Raw genomic sequence first — 24,114 nt, forward strand, 5'->3', positions numbered from 1 at the left:
AATAAACATTAAAAAAAAAATTTTTTTTTTGGCGGCTGGTTGTGTGGCTCATTAAAAAAAAATTTTTTTTTGGCGGCTGGGTGTGTGGCTCAGTCCGTTAAGCATCCGGCTTCAGCTCAGGTCATGATCTCATGGTCCATGAGTTCAAGCCCCACGTCGGGCTCTGTGCTGACAGCTCAGAGCCTGGAGCCTGCTTCAGATTCTGTGTCTCCCTCTCTCTCTGCCTCTCCCCTGCTCACGCTCTGTCTCTCTCTGTCTCAAAAATAAATAATAAAAACATTTAAAAAAAATTTTTTAATTAACCTCCCTAAGCCTCAGTTTCCTCTAGAAAACAACAACATTGACACCTTTGTCATAGATCTCCTATGAGATTTAAAAGAATTTGTGTAAAGTACTTAAAATACCATAAGGCACAAAAAAAGATAAAAAATAAACTTTACCATTATTTTTCTTTTTCTCACACATTCCCTCTCTTGTAACATTGTGAATAAATTATGTTTCCTTTTTCAATTTACTCAATTCTTAGGTGAGTGGTATTTTAAATAATAATTATATACATAATAATCAACAGTTGGAGAAAATGTACAATTACCTAAAGATAGAAAAACACCTACCACCCACATACAAACACTGGTAACGCTTAGCTACGTTTCCTTCCAGTCTTTTTTTCCCCCCTGCACAAAGGCTTGCCATTTGTCTTTGGCCATATCAACTAGTATCACAAACTAATGAAATATAGGAGGTAGTTAAGGCATGTGTTTCCGAGAAAGTGTTCTGCATGCCACCCCACGCTGCTCATTTCCAGAATATAAAAGAGGTGCCCCGTTTGGAAGCCTACTTCCATTGGCAAGAAGCCAAACTCGGGGGTCATGGCGGAGGTACAACGAGGTTGTCTCAAGAACCCGATGTATCTGAATGCACTCGGTCCCTAGCCCACTGATCCTGTAGCCTGGGAGAAAATTCTGTAAAACTCAGCCCACCTGTTCATAAGACCAGTTTGTCTGCATAAAAAGAGGGTCTGACAAGGCTGCAGCCGAGGTTACCATCTGTCAGGCCTGAAGTCAGCCATGTTGTCACCCAAGGCATGGGCAGCTCAGAATTACTGCTCTCTAGTATCTCCAACCACTGGGAAGAAAAGCTTCTCCTAGACTCTTAAAAGGTGTTCTGTTCAGGCCGAAAGGAGAATTCCTACAGCCAAGCATCTCCTGTCAGCTAATTTGATAGTTCTCTATCAAGTAAACCATTAGTGAATACATTGATTCTTTTTTTTTTCCTTTTTTTTTTTTTTTTTCAGCTCTGCCTTAGCTATTCCCAAGATTTCTCTGAACCAGTTGGGCAAAATTGATTTTTATTAGTTCCACTGGCCTTGTGGAAAATTATCTCATGAACTGGTTTTTATAAGAAGACTCAAAGCAGAGCACAGGGTAAAAAATAAGCCTATAGCAGTCAAAACTGTTGTCTGAAATGTCTTCAGACTGGAAGGCTGAATTTATTGCACAAAACAAGTACCAGCAAGGCAGAGGTGTGCAGTCCTGCTCGTTATCACCGGAAAGGGGAACCAAAAAGCCGAGTAAAAAATTAAATTTTAATAATGCCAGTGATATTTTCTAAATCTTTCCTGACAGAAAGATTCTCATTATTTTTATCTGTCTCCGAGTAGGTTCTTTTAGTTGCCATCTCAGAAATGGCCTCAGCTATGATTGTTTTCTGGGCTTGAAAGCATCTGAAAAACCAAATATATACAGAGAGAAATATGCGTTAGATTGTTCAAGGAAGAGCCGTGACCGTGGTAACATTTCAGCTCGTGTGTTTGCAGCCAACATTCGCTGGGAACGCCTTCGAGTTTCACAAAAGAGGTCCATGTTGTTAAGACAATTGAAGTAAATCCCGGAACAAAAGGGACCCGCGATCCACTGCACTTGGCTAAGGAGAAACCCAGGGGCCCCCAGTCCCAAGTTGGTTTGTTCTGGGAATCTCCCCGTGCTCGCCACGAAAGGAGATTCAAGGGAAAAATGGAAAAATCCTATTGTTTTCGTAAACGTGCGAACTCGCCTTCCAAGTATCACATGCTATAGAATTCTTTGGGGCTAAGAGGAAAAATCAAGCCAGAGTCATTAAAGTAGCCAACCCACGAGGATGTGAATTCCTTTCGTTGCCTTCATTCTTCGGTGCCTATGTGTAAACCTGTCTTGGTCCCAAAAGGATTTATAGCAAATTACCTAAATATATACAATAGATTTTCTCTATATAAAATGAAGCCAGGAGTGAGGTTAGCACACACACTTGGAACAGCCTATACATTTGTGAGAGGTGGGCCACAAATCTATCTCTAGGCATCCTGGCAGTCAAGTTGAAGAGGAAGATGGTTTCAGTTACATGAGTCAATATCCATAAGATAAAAACATGGCTCTTTCCCCTACCCCGACGAGAAAGAACACCTTCCCATGGGACCTCATTGCAGGGACACACGCTGTGCAGGGTAATAAACAACATGTTCAAGAGCATCCTTACAGGAAATATGAGCTCCACAGGGCTGTTTCTTACTGTTCCTCTGTGCATGCCAGCGGCATCGCGCCAAGAAACAGGTGAGAGCGCATGTGCGAACCTAAACACCACCATCCAGATGGCCCCCCCCCGGGGGCTCTGCTGCTCCAGAGAGAGACCCTAGTGTCTCCAGGAGAGATGGACCCCCTCCATGAAGCTCCTCGATCAACCCCGTATCTCTCCGCTGGACTTCTGACAGAGGGTCGGCAGGGAACTTTGAGGTTGTTCCCTCTGGCAAGGACCTGGGTGGCACCGCCTTATATTGGTAATTAGGCGCCTTCGTGTTGTCTGGTAGCCAGTTAAAGGGTGGATTCCACCATCCACTTTTGAAAATTAAGGCCAAGGAGCTTGAGGGCAGTCCCTCCAAAGGATGACAGGGAAAAAAAGTGGCTCCCCCTTTGTAACATTCAGGCTGCTTTTTGGCTCAGTTCTGTAAAGATCCCTCCTAAGTAAGGGTTGGTTTTTCTCTGCGTTGCAGCTAAATAAAGAACCTGAGAATATGTTCGAAGGCCACTCTACTCAGCAATTTATGTTCTATCTTTTTATCAAGTCCAAAGGCATAGTCCTCAGCATCAGGAGTGCTTGGGTCACATGTATTTACCACTATTTTAGAGATGGGGAAACTGAGGCACATTTACTTGTTTTTCACAAGATCACTCGGTAGACTGCAAGTCCCTCTTTGCCACTTACCCTCCAATAGAAACCGCTTGGTTTCCCATCCCAGGCCTACTGGCTTATAAGATGTTGCACGTAAGAGGCACACCATCCTCCATGAGAATCACCAGCTGGGCTCTTCTGTGCATTCTGCAGGCTGTGAAGGTCAAGGGGGCTGCAGATGTGGGGTCCGGCCGACCTCTGCCTGTGCTTTTCATCACCTTGTGAGAGGTCCGCAAGGCACACACAAGCTGGTTTGTGGCTTCTGTTGACCTCTCGCTGGCCTTCGACCCGGTAGTTAGGAATCGGTTATGGGCTAAGCTGGATACACTCAGTGTAGACCCTGGTTATTGATGCTTCTCTCGAGGTTGAACTTCACACTTCTGCAGGGTCAGGAGGGCCTCCAAGGGAATCCCCAGTACAGTAGTAGGGCAAGATGCTCTCACCCACCCACCCCCTTCCTTTTCATTTGTTCCTTAATAACCAGTCAGAGGTCACAGACTGAACACCCACAGGCCCGCTCTGCCCCACAGACAGATGTGCTTTGTTTGGCCACTCGGTGCTTTGGAAAACTTTTACTTGGTTGCCAATGTTTAAAACTTGGAGGTTTCACAGAAAGAACACAATTTCTGGCTTCTGTTGGCAAATCAGAAGATCCAGCTGTGCGAAGCCCACTTTGAGCCCCGTGGCAAGCAGGAGCAGCACGCCCCCCACCTCCCCCCGCCCCGCCAGTCTAGAAAACAGTCAGGCACTCCGGGTTCTCCCAGTCCCCACTCCTGATGCCCTTGGACTGGATAGAATAACAGTTAGAATAACACGTGTTGTCAGGCCAGCAGGTGACGTGGCTTCACCTGGCACAGACCTGGAGATCCTGCGATCTGATCATCACCCCACCCCAGCCTCCTCCCCCACAAAGAGCTATGAGTCAACCATCCTGCTGATGGTTAAGCCTTCAGAGGAGGCCTTCTTAACCTGGAGTTTCCCTGCTCTAAAATGATTAATGCTGCTCTGGGGTATGTAAAAATCAGCGTAAGGGAAAAGATTATGAAGGACATGTCATAAGTTTGAGCACACGGTGCACGACTCTCGGGGGGCATCATGTGCTCTCCGGCCAGGAAAACAGAGTAGCCCAGGGATTAGCACCAGCAGGAGGTCGAATGGAATGGAATGGAATGGAATGGAATGGAATGGAATGGAATGGAGGGACCAGGGGCAGAGCAGGATGCCCGGAGCCCAAGAATGAGGTCACCTGATGGAGGCTGGAAATATAGAGGCCTGTCAGGAGCCACAGTAGAAACGGAGCTGCAGAGAAGGCAAAGAAAGGGAAGAATACCCTGGCTTCTCTCTGCCTCCCACCCCCGGTGTCCTCCCAGTGCCTCCCATTGGCTGAATGCGGCGGGAAGCCAGTCGACACAGAGTGACATGGCGGCAGGTAGCAGCCTCTCTATGCTGCAGAGAAAAGCAATAAAGGAACGGGAAAAGGACTGAGGAGAAGCAGCCTCAGAACCGGCACCACGGGGATATGATTCAGATATCATTCAGCTTGCCACAGAGCGAAATCTGGACAAGACAGAAAAGTCATAATCTAGAAATTGTAACCACATCCCTCAAGAGTTGACAGAGATGCAGGTAGCTGATAAACCACTGCCAAAATGTTCCTTCCTCCTGACATCCAGAAAGAAAAAAGGTGTAAATCCATCACAATTAGGAGATAAGTATCTAACATCATATCTTGCAGAGAAATAATGTTAGAGCTCATCACAAAAGCCGAGGCAGCTGCGTCTCCACCAATGCAATCTCAACCAGCCATGTTTCCAAAGAGGCATCTCGGCTGCCAGGGGGTGTCCCCAGGGAAACTATAACAGAGCCGGAAGAGGCAGCCTCCACCTTCCTGGGTAACTTAGTAGCTGCTGAAGATGGGGCTACCGGGAGCGTGGCTCAAGCCTGGACCCACCGAGGCAAGCTAATCAGGGTCAGCAGCAGGATGCGCCCTGCAGGAATTGGAGAGAAATCTGCAGGCTTTCCAGGCCAAGGCACCTGAGGTGGGGGCGGGGGGAGGGGGGGGCGGGGGGATCTGTCTACTGGAGGGGGAGCAGCCAAACAGGAAAGAGGTACAGGGCACATTGTGGGGAAATCTGTGAGTCCTAATAGAGCAGAATAATAATAATTCTTATACTTACATACTGAGCAGTTACTATTACCAAGTGCTGACCTAAGACCTTCATGTGGAATTAACTTATTAATGTAATTCATTGAGGTACTGCTATTACTGGCCATTTATTTATTTGTTTATTTGAGAGAGAGAGAGCACGAGTGGGGGAGAGAGGCAGAGGGAGAGAGAAAGAGAAAGAATCTTAAGCAGGGCTCAAACCCATGACCCTGGGATCTTGACCTGAGCTGAAATCACCCCCGTTCCATTTTTTTTCTAATGAGGAAACCGAAGCAGTGGTTCTTTGGAACTTCCAGATTCCTTGCGTTGGTGCTTTTGTTTCTCTTTTTCAGTAGAGGACCAAAGGAGGATTGTCCACATTCTGTGCTGCCAGGAGAGAGTAGTTTCCAGAGAGAGAGTACATTCCCAATGTCCAGGCGGGGACACTGGGAAGAACACTGCCATCTACTATCACCATCACACCATAAAATAAGAACATTTTCACCTTCTCACGCAAACGTGGCAAAAGGACTTAACCTCCGAGAAATAATGAAGCAACTTGCACAGCTGGTGTGTGGCAGATCCTGGGTTCGAATCCGGGCAGTTTGGCTCCAGAAATGAAAGGAGCTGATCGACTTCTGTCCGAATGGCTTCTCTGGAGGATGGAAGGGTGGGGGGGGCCCCCAAGCCAGGAGGAACGGCAGGTAGCCAGCTGAGCAGGGCAGTGAGGCTGCTCACAATACAGGGGCAGGACCCAGTGGGAGTGGGGAACCTCAGGGCACCCAGCAGGAGGGGGCGGGCGTGGGGGAGAAGCACCTAAACTGGGAGCTGGGAAAGGGGTCATCCTGGCCTGTCATCGTGATAGGCTGCCTTGTGCTGAGAACTTGACCACGGCTACATCTGAAGTGGGCCTTGGCTTCTCCCTGGTTAGGCCTGAGCCACCAAATCTGGGTTGTCATAAGTCAGGATCATTGTGACATTAAATGACATCACACATGCAATAGACATCCAAGACCACAAAAGGACACCCTGCCTTTTTAAGAGTGTCTAGAACACAGTCCTGTGTGCTGCCCACACCCTGTGCCGAGAATGCTTGGGAGAGATTCCTTTATTACATTTCATGGATGAAAAGAGACTTTTAGACCTTTCCCAAGATCACACAGTGCGTCTAGCTAATTCTCTCACCTGCTTTTTTCTGTCAGGCAGTCTATTCCGACAGATGCATTAGATTAAATCTTCTGCAGATCGGGCATCTTCCTAGGGTATATTCCCTCATCTGTAGGATAGGTGATGTAGACATAATAAAAAATCATGCTGTTCGAGGTCACTGGGGGACAGGCAGTTGTGAGAGGACAATTGCCATTCCCTTTTTCCCCCGAATTCAAGGAGGGATCAGGTGATCATGCATTTACCTAGAAGAGAGAGGCAGAGAGGACAACGGCCAATGTGCCCATAACTGAAGAAAACTGATGAAATATGCTACTGAATAAAAATGAACCTCATCTAGGGGTGCCTGGGCAGCTCAGTCGGTTGAGCGACCGACTTTGGCTCAGGTCATGATCTCACGGTTTGTGAGTTCCAGCCCCACGTCGGGCTCTGTGCTGACAGCTCAGAGCCTGGAGCCTGCTTTGGAATCTGTGTCTCCCTCTCTGTCTGCCCCTTCCCCACTCATGTTCTGTCTCTCTCTGTCTCAGAAATAAATAAACATTAAAAAAATTTTTTAGGGTGGCACCTGGGTGGCTCAGCCAGTTAAGCGTCCGACTTCAGCTCAGGTCATGATCTCGCAGTCTGTGAGTTCGAGTCCCGCGTCGGGCTCTGTTCTGACAGCTCAGAGCCTGGAGCCTGTTTCAGATTCTGTGTCTCCCTCTCTCTCTGACCCTGCCCCATTCATGCTCTGTCTCTGTCTCAAAAATAAATAAACGTTAAAAAATTTAAAAAAAAAATTTTTTTTTTAATGAATATCATCTTAATCATTTACTGTGCATTTACACTGGGCACTAAGAAAAGAGTTGACTTTGGTTAATTAGCATTCTGTACTTTCAACAAAATTAACTAGCATACCCCATTATTCTGTCTATGGAGAAGCATATAAAGATGAAGATTTCAGGGGTCCCTGGGTGGCTCAGTCAGTTGGGCGTCCGACTTTGGCTCAGGCCACGATCTCACGGTTTGTGGGTTCGAGCCCCGCGTCGGGCTCTGTACTGACAGCTCAGAGCCTGGAGCCTGTTTCGGATTCTGTGTCTCCCTCTCTCTCTGCCCCTCCTCTGCTCACGCTCTGTGTCTCTGTCAAGAATAAATAAACATTAAAAAAGATTAAAAAAAAAAAGATGAAGACTTCAACGACTTGCCCTTCAAACAACCAAGAAGAGTCTGGTAGAAGACGTAAGACAAACCGATTATATCAATAACCACCATAGTATTGGGGTGTCCTGCAGGGGTGGAAGATAAGATTAGGGGGGTGATTTGAGGCCTTGGCGAAAGTGGGGATGAGAATAGTCTCCATGTCACAGGATTGTTGTGAAGGTTCAACAAAGTGTAGAAGAGGCCAGAACAGCACCTGGCCCAGAGTAAATGCCCAGTGAGTACGAGCTGCAGGTGTGATGTGGCTATGTCTGTGCTCAGTCCTTGATGAGGCATTGCCCCCATCACCAGGGACACCACCCCGCCGAGGCCTGAGGAAGAATCCCCAGAGAGTCCAGCTGGGTCAGATTTTCTAGCTCCGAGATTCGAAAACTTTCATGGTTCTCTGATTGGGACTTATCTTTTTATTTTTTATTTTTGGAGAGGACAGAGGATTGTCCACTTTTTATTTTGCCGAGTAAGAGAGACTAACTTCCAAGGAGAGAGTGTATTTCCAATGTCCCAATAGGGTCATCGAGGCAAAAACCTACCATCTACTATCACCATCACACCGTAAAAGGAAGGGCATTTGAACTTGAACATGGGAACGGTGGACAGGACAGAATCTCAAAGAAACGGGCAGTCCTTTAAATTGTGTAATCTCGTTTTTGGGGAGAAGGAGCCTTCCGTGTTACTCTTTGTTTATGGCTTCAGCTTCAGTCTGGAATTGGGGAGCCACTGTCTTCCGTCACGCATGCACCAGGTCGTGTTTCTTGATTTTGTCGAACGGGCCCCCTCAGAAGCAGCGTGTTTGTGAAGTGCCATCGCGTGCCGTCGCCATGGTGGCCCTGGCCGCTCGGATGAGCCTGAGCATTACTGTGAAACAAGAATGGGCCTGGGGGGTCTGAAGGCCCAACTGTCCCCCAAATGGTTGACCTTGGACACATCCCTTCGCCTGTCAGGGCCACAGGGTCCTCACCTCTGTAACCAAGAGTCCTGCCCGGGGTGTGGAGACCTCCGCCAGCTCTAGCGGTCTGCAAACCTGTGAGGGTTTAAGTATATCATGCGTTTCTAGAGCATCATTATTTCATTCCTTTCAAGTTTTTTCTAAGCACTTTGATTCTATCTGAAAGCCCAGTCACCAGCAAAGCCACCCTCCAGGCCCCTTGCCATGGTGGAGTCCATATTTGAGAATGGCGGTGGCCGTGGTGCCCCAGCTGAAATTTGATGTCCACATTTGGCAACAGAGCGCAACGTAACCGCAGATTACTGATCAAAACCCGTCGGTCTTATCAGTGAGCTCTGACAGGTACTTGCTGGCTGCCTTCCCAGGCTGGGAAGGCATCCCCGAGCCAGCCAACGGGACCCCCTCCTCCCGCCTTTGATGTCCATGCGGCCACCTCAGAGAGAAGGAAGCCCTGCTGGGGAGAGAGTCGCTGTGAGGCCCAGATAGACGCCAGCCTGTGGAAACAAGAAGCTTGGCGAGCTTGAGGAGGCTGCGGCCTCCTGGACTGCTGCCTCCCTCCGCCTTCCCAACCAGCCTCTGGAAGTTTCCCAGGCAACTTCTCCGACCTCTAGACAACTTTCTTCCCTCCTCTCACTTTTCCTGAAATGGCATCCTCTCTCACAGCATTATTTGCCGACCGCACGCATGTAAAGGGCTTTTACCTTCCAAAGTGCCTTACCATCTTTAATGAACTAATCCCCGTCTCCCTGTGGTTGGGGGAGCCGAAGTTGCTTGGGAAGGAACTGAAACCCACCCCAGGCAAATCCACACAACAAATTGGCCTGCACTGGCATTGCTCTAATGATGGCCTTTGTTGTCAGGTTTCTGTGATTGATTGCTCATCGTGACACCCTGAGCTCCCACAGGGCTGCGACTCTCGTGTTACCTTTTTTCTTCGGAAGGACTTGGCCAAACCGGCCATACCTGTCTGTGCGTGGCCCGAGGACCACCCTGTTCTCCAGCAGAAAAGGGCCAGCCTTCCGTAGCTTTTAGCTGTTAGACCAGGAGCGAGCAAACTGTAGTTAGCCCACTGCCTGGTTTTGTATGGCCCACAGGACCAAAATCACTTTACATTGTTTCTTTTTTTTAATATTTATTTTCGGGAGAGCGCAAGTGGGAGAGGGGCAGAGAGAGGGGGACGGAGGATCCGAAGTGGGCTCTGTGCTGACAGGCTGACAGCACAGAGCCCCATGTGGGGCTCGAACTCAGGAACCACGAGATCCTGACTTGAGCTGAAGGCGGACCCTCAACCGACTGAGCCACCCAGGTGCCCCCCCTTTACGTTTTTAAATGATTGAAAAAAATCAAAATAATTTTTTTGACGTATGAAAAGTATATGAAACTCAAACTCCCGTTTCCTAAAAGGAAGTTTTCTTTGAACACAGCTACCCTTGCCCGCTTACGTTGTCTAGGGCCGCCTTCGTGCCACAAAGGGCAAAGCTAGCACTTACAACAGAGACCGCATGGTCCACAAAGCCTGAATATTAGTGTCATGAGTTGAAGTGTGTTCTCCTCTGACCCTCTGGCCCCCCAAGTTCATGTGTCGAAGCCCTAACCCCAGGACCGTGGGACGTGACCTTATTGGGAAATAGGCTGACGTTACTGGTTAAGATGAGGCATACTACAGCAGGGTGCTCCCCTAATGCAGTAGGAATAGCGTCCTTATAAAAAGAAGAAACTCGGGCACAGATACACGCACAGGGAGACGGCCATCACCTAGACGGAGATCAGGGTGACACAGGCACCCCAAATATTGCCAGCGCACCACCAACAGCAGGGGAGAGGCGTGGAACAGATTCTCCCTCCGCCTTTGGAGGAGCCAACCTGCCAACACCTCCGTCTCTAGCTTCTAGCCTCCAGAACTGTGAGACCAAGAAATTTCTGTTGTTGAAGCCCCCAGTGTGTGGTCCTTTGTAAACTAATGCATTTGCTCCCTCGTCCCTTTACAAGAAGACAGTTGCTGATCCCTGTTGAACTAAGTAGAAATTTGGAAGTGGGGCTAAGCTACTCTGGTCCTCACTCAGGACCTAACCTAGGTGTGCCAGGGCTCAGGCACCCGTCCCTGTCTCCTGGGTTCCTCGCTGGAGTGTGCTCCTTTCTCCACCTATCAAAATGTATCCCTCCTGTGCCCTGTTCCCTCAGGGCTGCCGGATAACCCACTTCTCCTCAACTTAGGTCAGGAAGTGTGGACAATGAATGGTGGGTGATGGCTTAGTACGTTGGCCCAGAGATGACATCTGGTTTTCCTCTTATTTTTGTTTTAATTTTTTAAAATTATTTATTTATTTATTTTTATTTGAGAGAGAGAGAGAGAGAGAGAGAGAGCGTGCACACGCATGCACGAGCAGGGGAGAGGGGCAGAGGGAGCGAGGGAGAGACTCTCAGGCAGGCTCCACACTCAGGGTAGAGCCTGCCATGGGACTTGATCCCACCACCCCGGGATCATGACCTGCGCCGAAATCGAGAGTCAGATGTTCAACCGACTGAGCCACCCAGGTGCCCTGGTTCTCCTCCTGTTTTAAATGTCTTATCCCAGAGGCAGGAGTCTTATGAGACAAGTCCTCTCAGGTCCCCCATCCCATGTGGCTTTGGGCAGCTGCCCGCTCTGTTCATGAATGGAAATTCTCATTCTGAGATGAAAGAAACAACAGCTCCTAAAGATTAGGGGCCCCACAGCTCGGGTCAAAATTTCCAGGGAACCAGGCTGGGACTCTCCTGCCCTTAGAGGAAGACTTTGTACAGTCCCAAAGTGAATATGTGATGCAGCCTTGGAAACGTGGGTGGAGACATGGAGACCAGTCCTCAGAAAGACCAAGCCAAGATGGCCAGGTCCATATCCTGTTCTGGATCCAAAACTCCCGTGTATCTGTGTCCTGGGGTTGCCATAATGAAGTATCACAAACTGAGTGGCTTAAAACGACAGCAATTTATTCTGTCACAGTTCTAGGGTCTTGACGTCTGAAATCAAGGAGTCAGCAGGGCCATGTTCCTTCTGAGGGCTCTAGAGAAGAATCCTTCCTTACCTCTTCCAGATTCTGTGGCCCCAGGCATTCCTTGGCTTATAGCCAAACCTCTTCAGTCTCTGCTACCAACCTCTCACATGGCCTTATTCCCTGTGTCTTTCTGTGTCCTGTCTTCCTATAAAAACACCAGTCACTGGATCCAGGGCCCACCCTACACCACCCTAATTTTATCTCAAGATCCTTAACAGATTACATCTGCAAAGACCCTATTTCCAACTGCAGTCACCTTCTGAGGTTCTGGGTGGACATGAATGGGGTGGGGTGGAGAGGGACACTGCACCTCAGTAAAATCAGTATGGTTGAAGTGAGAGAAGTCTCAACCAAACTTGCTGAAATCCAAAGGAAAGTGTTTGACTCCTGTGACTGGGAAGTTTCAGTGTGACTCTTCCTGCACGCAGCAGGATCCAAGGGTCCAAATAATGCTTTTAGGAATCAATCTCTTTTCCTCATCTCTGGACACTGTGTTCCTCCATGTTGGCATCTTTCAGGCAGGTTGCCATCCTGCAGGGTGATAAGAATGGCCTCTGGCTGTTCTAGGCTTCCATTGTCCCTACAATCAATCCCAGTAAAGAGAGTACCTTTTTCTTGACTTTCCAGAAAAAAAAAAAAAAAAAATCCCCAGAGGTCTCTATCTGGCTCCGGTGACGTGCCAGTTCCTGAACAAATACTTGTGCAAGGAATAGAGAGCTGTGATTACCTGGGCCTGCCTGGGTCATATGTCTACCTGTGGAATCAGAGAATTGGGGTCAACCCTACCTGAACTCTTGGGGTGAGCCTGAGGATACTTCCCAAAGATGCAGAATACAGAAGACCCTGGATGGCCACGTATCAGGGGAGCAGAACAACCATACAACTCTAGCTCAGATGCAACCGTGTGCCCAGCTTTGAAAACGATGCTTCAAATTCAAGTTAATGTTACAGGCTGATGACAAGGAACCATATCCCCTATTCCTGTTTGCATTTCTTTCTGGTGAACGCTAACGTTGAATTTGATATCGAACTTAGAGAGCCTTTCCCTTGGCCCGTGTTTTTGAGAACTTCCCAGAGAGACACAGGTGCAGACTCCTCGGCACAGTTTACCCCATGCTCTCATGATTGCTAATCGTTCTGCTCGTTGTTCCTGTTCTGTCAGACCCCAGAGGTGGGGCATCATTATTCAGGCCCGTTGGCCAGGCAGGAAAGCCTGTGCAGGACGGGGCACTGAACCTATGGAGTGTCGGGCACTCTCCAGCTAATGAATGCAGGCTTGCAAAAGAGTTTGGACACTGCTGGCATCCTTAATGGGAGGGTGGCTAATAGCTAACTCCTAAAGCTGTGCTCATCTACGCGCAGCCCTTAGAAACCAGGAAGCACACAACATAAACCTTCAGAGGAGCCCTTGTAGGTAGAGCCTCTCCTTCATGCATTCAGCAAGCACATTTTTGAGAATGTCTGTGCCAACCTCTGTTTGAGACACTAGGAATACAAAAGACAAAGGAGAGTCAGACCCTAGAGTCTACTTTTTATTGGAGAAACCCGCACAGAAACAGAAAATCATAAAACTGTGTGATAAGGGATGCACAGGGAAGTACAAGAGTCAGACAAGGTCACGGTCAGGAAATTCTTCATGGAAGCAGTGGGAACGACACGCTGTAGATCAAGGACTTGGTTTTGGAATCTGGGTGAATCAACCTAACAATGCCTTTAGGTCTCAAATAACAGAAGACCTAACTCAAACTAACTGGAGAAATTAAGTTAACTTTTTTCTCATCTAACCCAAAGTCCAGAGGAAGGGTCGTTTGATACAGGGTTTCACCATGTTTTCAGGACCAGGGTTCCATTTCTCTGCCATTCTTTCTACTGCGCTATCCTCCGCGGGTCAGCTTCTCGGGATGGCTCCCCTTGTGGAAACAAAACGGCTGCAGCAGATCCAGGCCTAACATCCACACCCCATATGATCCAGGTGACGCAGCATTCGAAGCCAGGCTCCTGGGACACACTCGGTCGGAATGGCCTAAGTCACGTGGGTGCATCCCATCTCATTAAGCCATTTTTCATCGTCTTAAGACAACTCTGCTGCGAGTCCAGGGGAGTCTCCTGGGCAGTGGTGTTCCATGTGATGAGTCGGGGATCCAGGCAGGAGCAGTGCCCGCCGTCCTGTAACTCCACTCCTGAAACATACAGCCTCCTGAATGAGAATGGCAAGGGAAGAGCCAGCTGAGAGTCAAACACTGCAAGTCAGATGCCACCCCCTGGCATGGGAGTGACAGCCAGCACTTCTGCTCACATTTCGTTGACTTAACGCAAGTCACGTGGCTGCACCTAACTTCAAGGGACAGGTGAGAGCCGTCTGTGCCTAGAAGTAGAGAACAGGGTGACGCCTCCTGCGACTGGAATTTCCGGGCTTCTCAAGCAGGAGAGAGAACCGCACCACGTGCCACGCCCGCCTGCCCCCTCTCTACCCAGTCCCCTCGATCCCGCTGCCACACGCAGGAGCTTGTTTCCAGAAGGGGAGGAGACTGGCAATGGAAAGATTAGCCGCTCCCAGGGTTCCACACGGGGATCAGTATTTTCAATAGTACTTTGTGAGTTCAGCCTCAAAGTAAATGGTTAATTCATCTTGTATCAACAGCACTGTGATTCATAATGTAAACTTGGAGAATCCTTGATGTTTCGGGCCCACATTCCTTTTAATTTGGCTCTGCGTTCTTTTAAAGCCACAGTGTGCTCACTTAATAGAATGCAGCATGCAAATGCACAAGTTTTTGCCCGGAGGCAATTTAGCCTGGCTGTTTCAATGGATGTCTTCTTTCAAGTGTATATTCTTTCTTAAATTATTTACTGGGTAAACACACTTTGCATTTTCAAAAGGGAGATTAAGACAGCTTGCTGCCGACCTAGCTGAACGTAAAGCCCCCGGTTGCCCAAAGTTAGAAAGAAGTTACTTCAGGCTTCCCCAAAGTTCCTTCCCTGGCTCGCTAGCTGGGAACCCCTCTCCCGGCTTGTTTTTCTGATTCTCTGCAAACTCCCTGTTCCTTTCTGCTTTGCCTACAGCAATACCTGCCAGCCGCCCCTGGCTGTGACTGTACTCCAGGCTTCCTCACAGATGGGGCCCGCCAATGCCAGCCTTTGTTCCCCTGCTCCGGGCTGGCTGGTTCCTATCCATTCACGGGCCCCAGCAGCTCCCTTTTCTGGTCCTTAGAGGCACCATATCAACCTATAACACCTTTGAGGTCCAAAGCTGGGTTGCTAGCCTGAGTCAAGCTTACTTCCAACTCTTGTCTGCTCCAACTCTTCCCCCACCCCCCCTTCTACACGCTTTGTCCTAAAGATCTGCCAGCCCTTGGTTTGAAAGCAAGTGCTCTCTCCTGCGCACATCCTCCACCGCCCGCCTCCGTTCCGCGAGGACCGTTCCTTCTCTTAGCTTCAGGGAGAAGACCCAGCAGCGCTCGGAGAAGGCATATGGCATGAAGTTGCCTCTTTGGGGGGTTTGCTTCAACTTGTAACTTCAGCCTTTTCTGTGCGGACTCCCTGCGTTTTTCCTGCATATTGAGTTTGCGCAGGTTTCTCCTCCGTTCACCCTTGAATGGACCCATTACAATTACAGGAGCTGTGTTCTTTGATGATCATCCTTCGGGTGGGTCTCTTTTGAGTGCGGTGTGCCAGCAACTGTCCTGTGTGTGCTGGGGCTGTAGAGGAGACGGCTCCGGGCTCCGGACACACCAAGGAGTGAGTGGACAGTTCGGTCTTTCTGAATGTCTGTGACCCCAGCAGAGAGGTCAGGCTCTCCTGGGATCGGTTATGTGCTGAGTGAATTAAACATATAAGCTGTGAAGAATGACTGTGGGGGAATCACACCCCTGTTGGCCTTGAGATGAGGGAAGCCCAATTTGGAAGGCCAGGGAAGAGCTGAGGATTCAGGGATTCCTGTGTATTCATTTTGCTAACCATGCTTCAGATTAAACAAGTAACACCCGCGGTTAATCCTTTATAAATTAGCATCATGGATGCCTTGGGGCCCTCAACCCACAAATAAAATGGTTGTCAACCGAGAGATACACTACCGTATATTACTTAAGGCAGAATTTTAAAGAGTTTTCATGCTTTTAATCTGTTTCACTGCTGAGTTTCAATTTTGCTGATTTCCTCTGCAAGTCTGACGCAGATGACTGTGGTAAATAGAGATTGTGACAGTGACTTGGGCCAACGGGATGTGTAGAGCCTGCTCTGAAGACTTCTGCCCCCTTCCAGAGAAGAGGGGGAAAAAATCAATTTGGGTTTTAAATCAAGCCACCAAGTAGCACCGATCAGTGTTCATAATTAGCCTCACTTTAACAAGGCGTGAAGTCCTGTTTCTATTTATTTATTTGGGGGACAGAGAATCTTCCTGCCTCCTGAGTAAATATGGCCTGTTAAGTCTGAATTAGCTGTCATGGCAGAAGAATTAATGTCAGGGCGCAGCCTTTCTAGTGGGGAAGGGAAGAAATAAACGAGACAGATCTTAGCTGAGCCTTCCGTGATAAATGAGGACCGAGCAGACCATTCATCTCCTTCGAGGAAAGTGGACACAGGCACTAAAGCAGTTTTGCGGAAGACGTGTCAGCAAATGTGATCATTTTGTAACCTGTCAGGAGGCAGGGATGCTAGTCCTTCCAGGGGGCCACGGGGGAGGGGGCTTGTCTGATGTGACCGTCTCTCCATCCATCCATTTAGGTTTGGAGAAGGAGGGGGTGGGCGAGGAGAAATCCAGCTGAAGCCACAAGGATGTCTTCCTTCCTTCCGATGAGAAAGAAACTCATCCGGAAGCTAGAAAAGCCTGTCAGCACCCTCCAAAGGTTTCTTCACAGAGATACAAAAGTAGGAGGGCAGGGTCTCCGTGAGACTAAGACAGCAGACCTTTTTCTGCTTGATATTTGCAGGAACAGGCCGATGGGATTTGCTGTGGGGTGTTAGGCACAGGGACGGTTGCCTCTACCGCCAGCCGCTCTATTGCTGTGGTGGGTTCTGTAGGAGGCTGGGTGGGGGGGGGGATGTGTGTGTGTCAGGCCACTTGACCTGGGTCCCCTTTGACAGTCTCAACAAAGCATTCTGTCACTCAACCCCTTTTCTCAGACTGAGCTAACACGCTGTGAGGCAACTTCATTGGAAACTCTCTGCAAGCATCTTGGAGCACGTGTCTCTGCTCTGGGTCTCCTCCTGACCTGCCAGTTCCCCGTCATTCACATTGGCTTATATTTGGGCCCCTGGAATCCCCAGAGGTGAGGGCCCACCAAGCAAAGCACATAAGGTGCTCGGGTACTCTGTAATTTTCATTTTCATCTCTTTTTTTTTTTTTTTTTTTTTTGTTACGGAGCAAACGTAACGTTTCCTCCTGGCGTAACCGAGCAGTGAGCCCCAGTGACAGATGACGGTTTCACAGCCTGAGCTGCGAGTTTGACACTTGCTTCTTAATCCTGTCCTTTTCTTCCTAAATCTCTCTTTTACTTTTCCCCAGGTATTTTTGTACAGGTAAGTACCTCACTGACATATGTTTCCTTGGAGTCTTTTACTTTAACGGGAAACACTGCAAAAAAAAAAAATGAGGCTTGTCTCACATTTTAAATTAAAAAGAGAAGCTCGTGTGGGGCCCTTGATCGCTTAAAGATTACTACATGGTACCCTGAGCCTGGAAAGCCATTTGATTCGCCTTAGCATTTCTCTGAGTGCCGCGTGACAGTCACCGCGTGCGTCGTTTCCTTTCCTCGTGCGTCGTTTGTAGACCCAAAAAGCTCGTGGGCGCACACATGCACGTGCGTACTCACGCGCGTTCACACTCAAGCCCCACACGGGGCTCCCTACCCCCACCTGCGAAACCGTCGTTTGATTAGCCAACTTGGTCTTGACTGGTCTTGGTCAGAAAGTCCTTCATTTATCTGTGATATTTTTTTTTTTCCTTTGCTCTTTCCTAGAATCATCCAGAACCGCATCCTGGTCGTCATCTTGGCCATCATCCTCGTTGTCACCATCCTGATGGCGATCACTTTTTCTGTCAGAAGACGCTGATGGATCTGCTCTTCCCTGATAAACAGCAACAACGGCTTGTTCTGAGTAATTAAGACAAAATGGTCACATGAATCATTCTTTTGCGCCGACAGGCCCTGAACGACCCTCCCTCTTTTCACCACTGTTCGGCTGAAGCACAGAGTGTAAAAATATTTTCTATTCCTGCTTGCGTGTGGGTCGGTTTCCTTTTCTAGGTTTGTCTTCACCCAGATTTGTTTTTTGTAGGAGAAGGTGAATGTTTATTTGCCTTTCGGTAATTTCATCTACTAACCAAAATAGCTTTGGTGACTTTCTTCCTTGCCCCGTGGACGTGTCAGGGGTCATGGTTTGGGATAGGGCACGATGAGTCAGTCGTGGGGCATCTGATGGGCTGTGCTGTTTGCCACACATCTCTTGTCTCCAAATTGCCCTTCTGTGATGTCCAAGGATAAAAATGCAGAGAAAAACAGAGGCTACAGCCAGTGACCCACTCCAGCAAACAAGCCCTGTTCCTACCCAGGCATAATGAATATAGTCTACCTGCCTGAGTGCTTTCATTGTAAAGGTGGATATTTAATGTCACTTGTGCAGGAAATTGACTTAGCACTTTCTCTGTTTTTCTATGCATGTATGTATATATATATATATATATATATATATATATATATATATATACTTTTTTTTTTTTTTACAGCCAAGAATATTTTTGCTGAGTCTGCCCAAGATCCACTTTTCATAACTTTGCTTACTGGCTACATGAAATATTTCCTTACCTCCCCCAAATCCCACAGTCCCTAGAATTTGCTGGCAAAGTAAGCCTTGGCACGATATTTAATTGTGACCCCCTCTCCCCTGACCTGTGTAAGCATCTCTGTATCCTTTCGGTTTTAATATCTGCACCGCCAAAAGCAGCCCTCATACATGCAAAAGGTCTGACAAGGTTCCCTCCACATCCATTCCAGTATGTAAAGAGAACATGAATATTTCAGGAAGAGCAAGAACATGAGTCCGTCAGTGTGAAATTTCAAATGTGATTATAAATATGGCATAGAGTCCTATAGGATGATTCACTAGAAATAAACTTTATGGAACATGTTCACTAACCTCCTTCAAAAGAATAGGGGGGTTGCAGCGTGTTACAAAGGACGGCTTGGATTTTCTACAAAAAAACGTTAGCACAGCCTTCCTGACTTCACTGTGTATTCAAACCTCTGACATGCTTTGTGATTGCTTTTGGTTTCTTTCTGTCCGAGGTAACCGGGAATTGCGTTCAAAATGAGTTCATTTATGATCAGGCTTCAAGTTGCCCAAGCTGAGGTCATTTCCCCCCTAGTCATAAAGCAAAATGTGTTTTCCTTAAGACTTCATTGGCATTTACAAGGTCCGTACTATCTTTTTGAATGTAATTGGAAGCTTTGAATCCTTGAAAAATCAGACCTGTTCTCTTCATAAAAAATACTAACCACCTGTGCCCAGAGATTGAGATCACCTGGATGGGGCACTTTATTTTATATTTTGCCCCAACTCCGAGAAGAACCTTTATGGTTTAGAGAGGAAATGCAGAATGGCAAAATCCACCGGAGAGATCGTACTTAGCAAAACAGGCCAGGGCCTGCGTGTGTCCAGATAAATCATTTAGTATTGTGTAAATAAAGCTGCAGCCTTTACTTTGCAGGGATCGTATGGGATTTTGGCAGGGGGAAGTAGGACGGTGAAGGAGTGGGAAGGCAGTGCTAATTTTCCTATCAGCTTAAGGGATCCATCTCAGCAAGGTTCTTTTATTCCGATAATGGATTTTGTACATGCTGAACACATTGAAGAAACCATTAAAAAGCAGGGGAACAAACAAACAACCTCCTTCCCATTCCAAAACACTAATGGTGGGGAAGTATTACACCGACCTCTCCGGTGGCTTCTTTGGAAACTGTTGATCTCAGCTAAAGCGGGTAACCAGTTATCCAGCTATATACGCCTCATGCCTCTTCCCAAGGCCACCCAGCAAGCCAGGTTGGTCTGATCATCTAAACCCGCTGGCTCCTCAATATTTCACTAACGCCTTGCGTTCATGTTGAAGTAGATGAAGTGGAGGGCGGGGGCCAGGGGCACTGCTTGCCTCTCAATGGCTTTTCCTTTCCAGTTCTACCTCTTTATCAGCTCTTGCCTGAGATTTTGCCCCGGTTCAACCTTGAGAGTGAGAGAATCTGACCAGATGACCCTTGGCCTACCAGCCCCATCAAACCCACCTTGAGAGCGGCCCCCAAGACCCGGGTAGTGAGCGCTCTGTGGGAGGCTGGTCTGAAGTCCCGACAATTCCCGCCTGGCCCTCCGGCTGCTGCAGGAGAAATTCGAGACCGGAGACACGGTTTTCTCCCCACTCCCCTGCTCCACTGGGGAAGGGAGAAAGCCCACAAATTCGAAGCAGGTCCTAGATCTGTGAAAGGCTCTGGGAACTTCCTATGTCGATTTTGCGGACCAGTTCTCCAGTTGAGAGCCTGTGCTGAAAAAATGAGGTTCAGTGGGAAGGTGGGGTGGGGGGTGAAGACGAAGAAACACCGAGGAGGAAGAGGAGAAGGAGGCCCTGGCCATATAAAATTCATGCAGACTAAACAGTTTCCCTGACCGAATAAAGTAAAGCGGATGCTACCCTGCTCCGGAATCAAAAGCAATTTAATTAAAGTCTCTTAAGTTGTAAAGAGTTTTAAATGTTCCGTGTTGAAGGCGAATGCCTGCATATGCGATGGGCCTGACGTCAGCCGCCAGGCCTGGGCTGGGAGGCCATTTGCTATTCTGTTTAAGGCAGGCTGGATTGTCTTATTTTGGAACCAGCTTGGTGGGGGGTTTGCTTTGCTACTGCTTCTGAGCCCTGAGCTTCAAAGGCTGAAATTAATGGTGAACAAAATTGTGCAGCTCTGACCGTCCCATGCGGGGCAAGCCCATTGAGGGTTATCATTAAGTAAAGAAATAAAGAGGGGGAAAAAAGCCTGCCTGTTCCAAAAACCTCATCAGATAATGACCTCAGTGATTGGATTTTCATTACCAAACAGCATCCAGAGATTATCTACCCCATAGAAGAAGGGGGGGGGGGGTTGGAAAGAAAGAAAGCAACTGTCTTTCTCTCCTTCTCTTTCTCCTTTTTTTTGCACATCTTTTCTTTAAAACTGTCAGATCATTTCAGTATTTCAAATCCGAGGAAAACAGCCTGCCTGCTGCTGTATTTGAAGTTCTAATGGTGTCAAAAAGTCACGACTGACTGACAGCCGTCAGTCCCAGAGGGGCTCATTAAATCATAAAAACTTGACAAGGAAATAATTGCGCATCGCCAGCAACTTGGCGCCTGTTTAGACGTTTTTATTTTCTTTCATTATTAGTCCCCACCATTACGTTCATTAACAAATTGCATTAAACAACTGTTAAGGGCTAATGATTTGTTTATCGCTTTTTATTATTATTATTACTTAAACATTAGCTGTGTCATGTGGTACCCTAGCAGCCTCTTGCCATCGTCTGACTGAATATTTTTCCACTCCGAGCTCTGGGTACTGTTGGAATATGAAATAGATTATTCATTACTCTCCTCTTTGCCACTGATTTGATTTCATGTAGCGTCTTCCACAGAGAAAGATGAAAACTTGTCAAAAATAGGTTATATCTTATTCGAAGGGGCAACAATAGCAGCAGGTACAGGCACACTTTAATATTTAATTAAGGTTGATGTTAACCCCTTTAAATGACTTTAGCTGTAAGTTCTATTCAAATGCAGAAGAGAAAAATAATTGTTCTTAATTTGCAACCTGTTCAGCAAGCATTCTTCCCGGAGTTAGCTGGAAATTTAGAGCCGAATTTTTAAATAATGAAATTCCCCGTCATAAATATTTATAGCCGTTTGTCTACGTAGTTGAGAATTAACTACAAGCAACGATTTCCTCGTCTCTCTGGTTTGAACTGCTAGCCTAGCAGGGCACCTGGCGCTTGGGAGAAATGGCTTTCCTGGGAGAAATGCACATCCAGAGCCAAGGACTGTTGGTTGGTTGTGGCTGGGGCTGGTTTCAGAGGAACCTCTGTGAGTCCCTTGTTTCTGGCCCACTTGTCTCCTCCGCTAGCTGAGTGTGTGGTTGGAGGACTGTGGTCTGGAGAGTAAGTAGGGCTTTCTTAAAGGAGCACTTGTGTGTCCAGTCGGCTGGTGTGGGGAGGGTGTGATGGGGTGTCCGGGGCGCCTCTGTGTAGTCAATGAGCTCATTGCTTTCCTAGTAGACAATAGGAGCCATGCTTTGCTGGGATTGACCTTCCGTCTTTTTTCCTTTCTGGGACTTGCCACCGGTGAGATCATCAGCTTTTCCGTGGGCTCTGAGCTGGAGGGGAAAGGTGCCATCTTCATCCCGAGTCTGAAGTCCGTGGCATTCTCCGTGCCGCAACTGCCGGCTGCCTTTGGTCACCCTGTTTGATTCGATAAGTTTCACATAGGCAGAGAAGCGCTCTCAGAGGCCTGGTTCATTGGTATGTCGGGGCTGGGGTGTGCTGGTCAATATCAAGGAACAAGGAGTACTTTCCTGCCGGCTTGTTTTCCTCCCACCCACGCATCCTCAGAAAGACAGACTCCTTGGGCAGCTGCTCCATGGATGTGAAGGGGAGAGACGGCACACGTCCCTCGCTCAGCCACCACCTCTCAGCATCACCCACCAAAGGACAGACAATCCAGTAGGAGCCGCGGCATGGGAGGGGCTCATCCAGCAGGCACGAGCCACGTGAGGCCAGCCCTAAGCCTCATAGATCACCGTGGGCATAGAAACAGCAGACACACCAGGGCCTGGGGCGGTCTCGAGCTTCCATTTCAATCTGTTCCAAATTAGCCACATGACAACTCGCCACCTTCAGAACGGACTCCACACCTCAGCAAAAGACACGCTCAAAGTCGTTTTTCCAAAAGGAAGGAAGGCTTTGTGGTAAGCCATCCCCAGTCTGACTCCCAAAGACACTGGTTGCCTGAGATGACATGCCAGCCCTCAAACTTGACTTCGTCCTCTGCTATAATTCATCACCTTAAACTAAATTCCAGGGAACATTCTTGCTTACATGGCTTTGCCTGTAGCCCATCGCGCTCAAACCAGTGCTGTCTGCCAGGGGCCATCCACATTTTATGAAAAGTCGGGTAGCTCTTAGACAACATGTCAGCCTTTTTAAAATGGGGCAGGTGACGGTGTGGAGAGCTCAGAGAAGTTTTTAAAGCCACAAGCAGTGCATCCGAGGAGGGAGACCAAGAGTGGACCGGCACAGGCAGGAGAATATTTGTGTGTGATTGGAACCAAGGCTGGATACAGGGTCCTGAAATAGGTGATGGAACGAGAGTCAGCATCCTCTTCTGTTGTAGAGGAGGGAAGACACAGGGGTTGCCGAGAGAGACTGGCCGTGTCCGTTAGGATTCCAGGTCAGCAATAAGATGAATGTTCCAAAGCCAGCTTACCAGAGGCACATAGGGCAAAAACAAGATGGTGGGGCAGACCCAAAGTGACACGACAAGGGGATTGGGAATGTGTGAGGAGGTGAAGAACAGATGGTCCATAGGTGAAGGATGGATTCCCAGCACCAGGGGAGAGGCAATGGTGAGGGGGGCTCATCCCGGGGGGGGTGGGGGTGGCAGTCAAGAGGGAGGGGCACGGGCATCAAGGCCCCGCTTTGTGCCACCCTGGGCCCATTATCGGTCTCCTTCAGGAGGAGCCAAAGGAAGGGAAAGGCAAGGTGCCTATCTCCCAGGACCCCGGCCCAAATCACACACAACCCCTGTTGTCATGCCTCAAGGAGCTCCCAGCATGCTGTGGGAAAAGCACTTCCTCATCCTGAATCACCTCATTACTCGTGCTACATAAATAACGAAGGCATCACAGAGAGAGGGGGAAATGCCAAGCAGCAGAGCTCTAGACTGTGATTCTGTGAACTCGTGCACCCCCTCCTTCCCTTCATCCAAACAAGGCCCTTTGGCGTGAATAATAGCTCAGCGGCCCCGAAGCCCATATTGATCTGTTGCACACACAGCTCCTCTGAGAGCTGCCTGGACTTTTCCTGGGGGCAGGACAGCACCGTTTCAGTGCAGCGCCCTCCCTCCCCCACCTCCTCGGCCTCCCCAGGTGTGCTCAGGAGGGGACAGTACGGGGTGGGGGGGGGGGAGGGGGAACAGGGGTGGCCAAGGCCCTTCTCCAGCCCAGTGCTGCTTTGTTGCCTCAACTTTTTTGTTTTTGACTTATTTTGCCGAGAAAAGTACCTGAGTTGGAGAGAAATGGTGTTGTTTTGTTTTTTTTTTTTTTACATGATGAGGCCCCAAAGAGTGGAGAATGAAATACATCCTCGGGCTCCAGCTTCTCTCCAGAAGGTTCTGCCAAAGACCCAGGCCACAGAGGCACCCTCAG

General features: G+C 48.4%; 1 protein-coding gene across 4 annotated transcripts in view; it reads left to right on the top strand.

Moving 5' to 3' along the window:
* Positions 1–21,137, top strand: part of VTI1A (vesicle transport through interaction with t-SNAREs 1A) — a 352,044-nt gene extending 330,907 nt beyond the window's left edge. For 2 of the 4 annotated variants that reach the window (XM_040486442.1, XM_040486443.1), the window contains one exon: positions 17,644–21,137. In XM_040486442.1, coding sequence (XP_040342376.1) covers positions 17,644–17,737 — 94 coding nt within the window. In that variant the 3' untranslated portion in view covers positions 17,738–21,137. The remainder of the gene's footprint in view (positions 1–17,643) is intronic. The other 2 variants (XM_040486445.1, XM_040486446.1) reach the window with 1 other exon arrangement.
* The last annotated feature ends 2,977 nt before the right edge of the window (positions 21,138–24,114 follow it).

This window comes from Herpailurus yagouaroundi, unplaced genomic scaffold (assembly GCF_014898765.1).
Source record: "Herpailurus yagouaroundi ecotype Mexico unplaced genomic scaffold, PumYag 163, whole genome shotgun sequence".
NCBI classification, from domain to species: domain Eukaryota; kingdom Metazoa; phylum Chordata; class Mammalia; order Carnivora; family Felidae; genus Herpailurus; species Herpailurus yagouaroundi.